Source organism: Cygnus olor, chromosome 17 (genome assembly GCF_009769625.2).
Source record: "Cygnus olor isolate bCygOlo1 chromosome 17, bCygOlo1.pri.v2, whole genome shotgun sequence".
Taxonomy (NCBI): domain Eukaryota; kingdom Metazoa; phylum Chordata; class Aves; order Anseriformes; family Anatidae; genus Cygnus; species Cygnus olor.
The window spans coordinates 9,893,866-9,902,755 of NC_049185.1; the positions used below are offsets into that span (position 1 = coordinate 9,893,866).

At 36.5% G+C, this 8,890-nt stretch overlaps 1 protein-coding gene across 12 annotated transcripts in view; it reads left to right on the forward strand.

The window, feature by feature from the left end:
• RIMBP2 (RIMS binding protein 2) overlaps nucleotides 1–8,890 on the forward strand; it is a 145,029-nt gene that overhangs the window by 134,617 nt on the left and 1,522 nt on the right. For 6 of the 12 annotated variants that reach the window (XM_040577642.1, XM_040577645.1, XM_040577644.1 and 3 more), the window contains 4 exons: nucleotides 1,742–1,807; nucleotides 3,198–3,301; nucleotides 5,180–5,251; nucleotides 6,412–6,546. In XM_040577642.1, the coding sequence (XP_040433576.1) occupies nucleotides 1,742–1,807; nucleotides 3,198–3,301; nucleotides 5,180–5,251; nucleotides 6,412–6,546 (377 nt within the window). Of the gene's footprint in view, nucleotides 1–1,741; nucleotides 1,808–3,197; nucleotides 3,302–5,179; nucleotides 5,252–6,411; nucleotides 6,547–7,132; nucleotides 8,884–8,890 lie in introns of those variants that run through there. The other 6 variants (XM_040577648.1, XM_040577649.1, XM_040577652.1 and 3 more) reach the window with 3 other exon arrangements.

The following is an 8,890-nucleotide window of genomic DNA, read 5'->3' on the forward strand; positions in this document are numbered from 1 at the left end:
TAAAATGAATCACTTGTTGTTGTTATTTTTACTCTTCTACATTTTCCTACTTTACCAATAATTTAAAGGGATGGTGGCAAAGGGTTATGTATAATATAATTTGGGATACCAATACATATTATGAGATTTTATGAGTATTGCAGTAACAAACCCCTTTAAAAGCAGAGTTTGGCCAAATGATTCTGCATTATGAACCACTTGCATTACGTCATCAGTTCAGTGTTGTACAGAGGCACGCGATGCAAGTATCTTAATTTACATTTCCTTCTAAAGGTAAATTTTAAACAACTATCTGAGTATGTTTTAAACCTTTCACTGTAATTCAGAGAGTATATATAGGGCTGGAACTGTTTCAGTCCTGTTTAAAAGTGAACTGTAAAAGTGGTTGCTAAGAAACAAAGTCTTCCACAATTGTTTTCTTAGATTGAATAAAACCTTATTGTATCCAAAAACATATTAGTAAATGTGAGACAATTTTTTCTTTTTCCTTCTTCAGATATTGAGATATTTTAAAAATCGCTATACCCCATGAAAGGGAAGGGGTGATTTAAGTTCTTAGTTGCTGTATTTTCAAATTTGTGTATTAATTGAGTTATGTCATGTTAATACAACAAATACTCCCACTTTTGCACTTGTAAACCCCACTGCCCATCTGCTCCTCCAGGTTTAGCACATACACCTACACATACATTTCAAAAATGTGGGACAGGCAGACAGTGGGACTTACAGATGTGCCTGAGTAGGTTGGCTGTCCACAGCATTATTCTGCAAAGTAGATGTAAACATGGGACTACATCATTTGAAGCCTAGTGGAATTGGATACCTAACCTGCTGTGGCTACATCTGTAAACACAACTGAAGGCCTGGTGGGATTAACAAGTGTCTAATGTTTTTCTAATTCTATCATGAAGACATACCTGAATACAGAAAATATATTCCTAAACAGTTATGCTTGAAACTTACTGCTGTGAGTCCTGCTCAGTGCTCTTCTTACTGAAGTCAGCAAGATGTTGATACAGAACACCTGTGAAAATGAAACCACCAATCTGTGTATTTCCCTGTAATTTTAATTTTTGGCTGTGTAAGGGTTATATTCTGCAAATATCATCTTTTTTCATTGCACTCAACTTGCAGTGGCTTCTGAAATAGTTGAGAAATCAGGAAATCTTTATCTTGGAAAGAGGGAGACAATTTGAGATAAAAATGTAAGGCAGGGCAAAATTTCTAAGCACTGAGTTTTATTCTGAGACATTGCTGAGAACTGTTAGCAACCTACCCCCAGCAGTTCACCTTTAAATATTTTAGCAATTCAAAAGTACCATATATTTTTTCTTTATTATGGATTTAAATTGTTAGTCACAATAAAAAATAAATAAGTAAATAAATAAATATTTTTAAAAAGAAACACAAAAACCACACTCATTAATGGATTGGGGAGAGCAGTTAGTTTGGCTTAATTTTAAACTAAATACAAATTCTGAATAGTAAAGAGATCCATGTGCTCAGATCCTTACTGTCACGGTGGCTGCCCATGTGGATCTTTTAGCAGAAGCAGGCTCTAATTGCTAGTCTGTCTCATGTTGTTGATCATATTTTTAATGTCATATCAAACACTTTACATTGCTGTGTTCATATGACTATAATTTTCTTAATCCTTTGCCCACATTAAATCCTTAAAAGCAGAACTTTGAACAGCTTCATATCTTCTCTTCTTTTATTTGTATGCATTCCTTTCCTGAAGTCAACTGTGACCGTTTCAAAGAGAGCACACGCTCTGTACACCGCAGATCCAGAAAGTCTAAAAGAGGTCTGTGCTAAGAAACAATAACTTGATTCAAGCTGTAAAGTAGCTGAAATGATTTGAGCTGTCTAGATTTATTTATTTTTTAATGCCTTTGATCTTTTGGAAACCAGCAGTCGGAAAATAGTGTCACATAGCAAATACATACGGAATCCTTTCTGGATTCTTTTCTTGGTCATAGAGGGGCCCTTGACCCTGGACTGTGGGCAGCGTCTTGCCCCAGGGAAGTACTCTGAAATGAAAAGTGCTATTCTGAGGTAATCACTTAAACACGGGTTGATCCAAGTGTTTGGGAAACAGGGGAATTGGGTCCCGCATCTCTTACAGTCCATGCCTTCGTTTTGGATCTCTCCTTGTGTTCTGTGAAAATCCCTTGCAACGGTAGCTGGGAAGGTAACTCCAATCCACCTGCTGCAGAAGTAGGTGATCTCTGAAAGCTTCAGTGTCAGCTGGTGGGCAGTGTGAAAGCAGCGAGTGCACGCCACACTCAGTATTTGCTCCTACATCAGCTGAACCCTTAATGCCCACCCTCCTGCCAGAGCAATCATAGGGTGCCTCCCAACCCCACGTTTCCTTTGTCACACTGCATAATGCTCATCAGACCTGCCCTCAATGCCTGTCTGTAAGTAGCACTACAAGCATGTTTCTTTGCTACAGCAATCATCTGCAAGAATCATGCTAATAATCATTCGAATTTAAAATGTGGCCCATTTTAAACTTCTCTGTAAATATTTAGTAGCAATCAGTAAACATGTCATGTGGTTCCTGTAAACTATTTTACTCTTTTCCTTCTGTTCCCCCACAAAGGAATCTTAAACAGTACTTGAGAATGGGTTCTTGTAGTCAGTCTTGAAAATACTGCAGACCACTTACATATTGGGTAACCTCTTTTGTCTTGGGACAGCTGAGAGTGTCCGTTTCTCATTCCAGTCTCCCAGCAGAAAGTTGAGGAATAATTCCAAGCACAACACTCCTTGTGATTGGGGGGGGAGGGGGGAGCGGGGAGGGGAGTAGATAGTAAAAGTTTTACTAAAATGAAATAAACCTGACTTCTGAGCATTTACCTTTACATACCCTGGTAAACTCTGATTCTTCCAACAAAGAATGGCAGTAAATTTCAGAACGTTAGTTTTGCAGATATATACTGTGTGGGGATTCAGGGGCTTAGAATAAAGAGGGCAAGACAACTGTTCAGTTACTTACGAAATGCACATGCTGTTTTGAAACCTTCATCTATGTTAATAGGTTTGGTAACCCATGGTGTCTTACCACTGTGCTAGAGAAATACCAAATGCGCTGTTGTGAATGTGACCCAGGGAAAAATTGCACCTTGTGTTTTGTGTTCAAAATAACTTTTATAGCTTTCCTTCCCTTCCTCTCCTTGTGATTGGAACAGAAAGAAACAGACGGAGTGCCAGACAACATTCAGTATCTACAAGAAGGATGGTGGCGCTGTACGACTATGATCCAAGAGAAAGTTCTCCTAACGTTGATGTAGAGGTATTGATGTAGCTGTTTACTGTGTTTACCATTTGTGGAATCCTAATTTAATTGAAATGTAGTTGGTAAAATCAAAAAAATCAGAATTACAAACATTGGTCAAATATTTTCAGATAGATGTATATATAGTAAAGGCTTATAAATTCTGCACAAGTCGATTTCTGATTGTTCAAATACCATAGAGTCATAGAATGGCTTGGATTGGAAGGGACCTTAAAGATCATCTAGTTCCACCCCCTTTGCCATAGGCAGGGATGCCACCCACTAGATCAGGTTGCTCACGGCCTCAATTTGTAATATTTATTTAATATGGGTCGATGCAGTCAATTATAGATATATGGTTGTGCAATGTGTGTGTGTCTGCGCATGTCTCTATATATAAAGTCTATAAGGAAAAAAGCATGGAATTATAAATAGTAGGGAATGATTATTTTCCATTTATTGTTTTCAAGTTTTCTTTATATGTTTCTGTGTAAGAAGACGATTATTTTTGAGAAGTGTTCCAGCTCACACTGACAAGCTGATAGTGAAGCACGCTTTCCAATGTCTGTACCATGCTTTACCTTTCCTCAAAACATCAACCCTCTTCTGCAATGCAAACCAGAACTTTATAGCACAGTGGAACAGCATTCATAATATATTGTATTTTTTTTCTTAATTAATGTATCTGAGCTTTTGTGACTGTATGTCTTGTCTTTAATCCTTTTTTTTCTTATAACAATGTAAAGATATCTTAAGCGACCAGTGAACATTAGCTAGATCTTCATTTAAACAACTGAGCATTAGCTAGATCTTCATTATGGGTTTATCTTCCATTTACCTACATGCAGTCTCCCATCTCTCCATATTTGTCATCAGCAACAATGGAATCACTTTTTACATTGTCTTTGATGTTACATGGTAAGTCCCTCAACCAAGATTTGATGCGATTTTCATTTATATATGCATTGTGGTAAGAATGTCAGGGTACACTCAAAGCGCTAAATCAAATACTGAAGACCTAGGAGCTTCCTCGGTTATTCAAAATGTTTTTTTGCTCTTTATTTTTTTAATATACTTTTTGAAATGTCTTTGTAGAACAATTTGGATTTTTTTAAACAAGAAAGTGAATTTTGAAACAATTGGGACTTGATACATTAAAACTCAGCCAGCGTTGTCCTATGTTTCTTGGTGAACCAAATCTGGTTCTAAATTATGGTGTTACAAAATAGTTGGGGCAATAAATCAAATAATTGCAACATATACATAGCAAACATTCATTCTCTTTCCTTCCCATGGCCACAAGAAATTAAAAAAGAAATTTAAAAACTAATTAAATTACATTTAAACCCCAGGCAATTAAAGAGCTCAATGTATTGTTTGCAGATTAGAGACTGGAGATGCCTGTTCTAACACCTTTTTTGAACAGAATCCAGCTTAGCCCCACAATTTCAGTTCATATTTCAGAAAGGAAAAAAAAAGAAATCAACATCATCTGTTTGTCTTGTAGACATTAGTCCCGTTTGCTCCTCTTGAGTGACGTTAAGGGACCTGTGAAGCCATGGAGTTCACCACCCTGCTCAGCACAGAGCTGGCTTCAAAGTTTGATCAGGTTGCTCACAGCTTCATGCAGCTGAGTTTTGAGCAACTCCTGGGTATGGTTGCATTCAGCGTGTTTGTTGCAGCAAGTCCTGTGGCTGTCTAGAACCTAGTAAGAGAGAGGTGCCTAGATTTAGCATTCTAAAAAAAAAAAAAAAAAAAAAGCTCTTCAACTCAGTTTCGCCAATTCTGTCTTAAAACAAAAGGGAGGGAAAAATATTAATGGCGTTACTGTTAATAAAGAATAAATGTTAACCTTTGGCTAACAAAACACGAACTGTCACATTCCTTTTTCCGCAGGCTGAGTTAACATTCTGTACAGGGGACATTATCACTGTCTTCGGTGAAATTGATGAAGATGGATTTTACTATGTAAGTTGGCTTCTGCCTGGTCACTGCTACAAGCTGTCAGCTCTGGGCCTCACTGTTCCCACAGCTGTGCGGTAGAGCGGAACCTGAAAGACTGCCCTCCCTAAGAGAACAGTACTGATGTTGGCTTACTTGCCACTTCATCGCATTTTTAGGGATTGCTGTTGATGTACCTCAAAGCTGTCTCTGGCATTTTATATTTTTGCCTTATATACTTTGCTGGAAAACGTATATTTTGATCACATGTATCTATGTGAATGACTGTTAGTGGAGAAGGCACTTCATCTGGGAGAAAAACCTTCATACTGCCTGGCCTTACGATAAATTAAAATTAAAATAAATTAATAGTTCAGTAGTTCAGTTTTGAGCACTGGGTAGCTGATCACGCTACTTTGCCATTCCTTTAAAGCAGAAGAGTTGTACCCTGAGAGACAATATTCCAGTAGTAGCTGCCAGTCTGCATCCTGATCTTTAGTTTTTCCACATGCACAGCCACAGAAAAAAGCCCAGCTCTCTCTTCCAACTCTGTAAGTCACTGCTGTTGAGAGCCAAAAGAATAATTTGATTGCCTCAGAAGTGCTTTTAGGTTGTGAAGCCTAGGACACATCATTGATGTTGCAGTCCTAAGGACCTGAGTCTAGAAACTGCAGGGGATTTCAGTTATCATTTCTCTATTGCTGTTAAATAATGCAGGGATTAATTTGTTCACCATTATGCACAAAAGCTCTTGTGATTTCCAGGTGTCAACGCATTCATTGCATTGGAACTCTGAGCGTGCAACTTGGTCTAACAGCATGAGGCTTTTCACATACAAACCCACTTTGAGTTTTCAAGTCATAGTTCAGAATTACCTGCACCAAAATGAAAAAAGCACCGTGTCACAATCTGTATATAGCAAATTGGATGAGCGACTGAACTACTATAGTACTCAAAGCATATTCATGTCTTAGTGTCACCCTGAATTATAGATAAACGTGCTCATCTGTTTTTATTCAATGGATAGTGTTCACTGTCAAATCACAGAAACAGGAATATCCAGCTTGTGTGACCTTAGATGGCTCTTTCTTCTTCCTCCGTGGCTTTGAAATGTAGTCAAAGTATTTCCTTACCTTCTTGGCAACCTGCATTTAATTTAATTCACTGAAATGTTCATCATGTTATAGGGTGAACTTAATGGACAGAAGGGGCTGGTTCCTTCCAACTTTCTTGAAGAAGTGCCTGATGATGTTGAAGTCTATCTATCTGATGCACCCTTGCGATATCTTCACGATACACCGATGCGTACAAAAGCAAAAAGGGTAAGCAACCAAATAAGGAAAACTTAAATTTTTATTTTCCATTCCATTCTGTCTCATAATTTAGACATGACTTAACATTTTAAATCCACTTCCCCATTTTAAATTATTTAACTTTCAAAATATATAAAACAAAGAAAAATGACTTTATCTAGATTTCCACTAGTTTGGAACACTTACAAATGAAGAATCTAAATCTAACATTTGATTGCAGTCATTACAGAATCTCAATTATAATTTGAGCTTATACAGCTTGTCCCTGGTGAAACTAGTTAATTGTCTAATGCTTCTGAATGACTCTTACTATATGCAGTAGCTAGATGAAGGCAAAAGTTCTTGTGAATGAGACTGGTACAACGATTCCTTTAAATACAAATAGTAAATGCAGCTGATTGACAGTGTTCAGTCTTTTAATTCTTATGATTTCCTATTCTAACTGGCATTGATTAATTGCCCAGAGACATCTCTTTTATGAAAAACTAATCATGTTTAGTGTCTCATTTTTGGTTTTGTTTCATCACTGCAATACTTTTATATATTATATATTTTATATATATTTTTATTTCTTTGCTCATCTGCTTGGAAACAGAAGAAGAGTGTTCATTTCACACCTTAATAAGGCAATGTAGCCTTCACGTAAGTGAGCAACTGAAGATACCAATAGAGATTTCAATTAAAGCTACCTGGCTATCTAATGCAAGTCTTGAAACTTAATTGTGGGGGAAAAAAAAGAAATATGTCTCCAAAATGAGAGGCCACAGAAGACCAGGCTGTATGCTTCTGCTCTATCTAGTTAAGTCAATTTAGCTTTTTAGGAGACAAATCCTAAAACAAAGACAAATCCAAATCAATTTATGAAGGTCAACATTTGGAACATATTTCTTCATGAGCTAAATGTTTATGTTTACATAGAAAGGCGAGTTTGATGTCTAACTACCCTACAAACAAAAGCTGCATATTGCATTGTTAGCCAACCTTGGATATAAAAATTCCAAGTTCCTATACCCAGAGAAAAGCACAACACCCCCAACCCTTAAAGAACATACAAATGAAACGTAAGCTAGTGTGTACTGTAGTGTACAAGAGTAGAGTTGGTTTTGAAACTCATTACAGTCAAATATAGCTACTTAAATTATCTGCCTTAAAATATGTTTTTCACGATCAATTATACCTCAGTTTGCTTAAGACTGACTATTTAACAATTCTGGAAGAAGGAAAAAAAAACCTACATATGGTACACTTTACTTGGATTTTCCTAGAAAGTGCACGTTTAAAATATTAGCAACTGTTTGGTTTACCAATGCAATACAAGTGTCAATACGAAACATGCAGCTCACTCAATGAATGCATTAGACTAAATATATGGTATCTTCAGGTGTACGTTGGGGTGCTTTACCAAGTTGTTTTTTTTTTTCATTAGAATTAGACCTTGATTTAAAATCAAAGTAGGCTTGAAGCCCCTTTGCTTAACTCGCTGTTGCACACACCAGTAATTTGCTAATATTTTACCTTGAACTACACGATAAGAGAGGTCCCTAAAGCATGGATTCTAATACGACAATATCATAACAACAGATAGTACTATATTTTGTCAGCAGGGCACTGTAGTTAGGATAGGATGAGTGTAAGTAGTTTTAGCATTTTCATTCAAGTGCTTTTGATGATTAAAACAAGTAACTCTCTTAAAATATTTAGGAATGCTGTCATTATTGTTCAAGTATTCACCTTCATTCAGCAACCTCATAGCTGCAGCATACACATCGAGCAGTCAGGGTCTTTAAGCTTTCTTTGATTGCAATTAAGGTTCATTTTAGCTTTTTTTGTTTTTCTTTTGTTTTTCTTTTGTTTTTTTAAGCCAGTGTGCCATCTTATCAAATATGTATATAAAGTATGCTAGTCAATTTTAAAGAAAAGGCATTTAAAGGACAAAAAGTATGATCATGTAACATTTGAACTAATTTCTTCTGGAAACAGCTTGGTTTCTATAGAGTGATAATCTCTAGTAATTAATGTTTATTTTTCTTAAATCTATAGCTGAATGTGTCCCTCTTCATTTTTGTACTAGCAGAGTACTGAACTGCAAAACCCGTTTTGTGGCATTTGTGGCCAGAACTATAGCAAAAGAAGGGTAGCCACCTCTTTTTAAAAAAGTATAAGCAAACTAGGGCTGTATTGGCATGTTTTCTATTGTTTATACTTTTTCTCAAAATTTATATATTTGCTATACGCCCATATTTTAAGACACAGAAGAAATGAACCAGCCCTTTTGGTTAAGTGGGTAATGGGACAAATAACGTTGCCAACTTTCTTGATGATAATAGCTTTTAAGCTTTCAAACATTCAATAA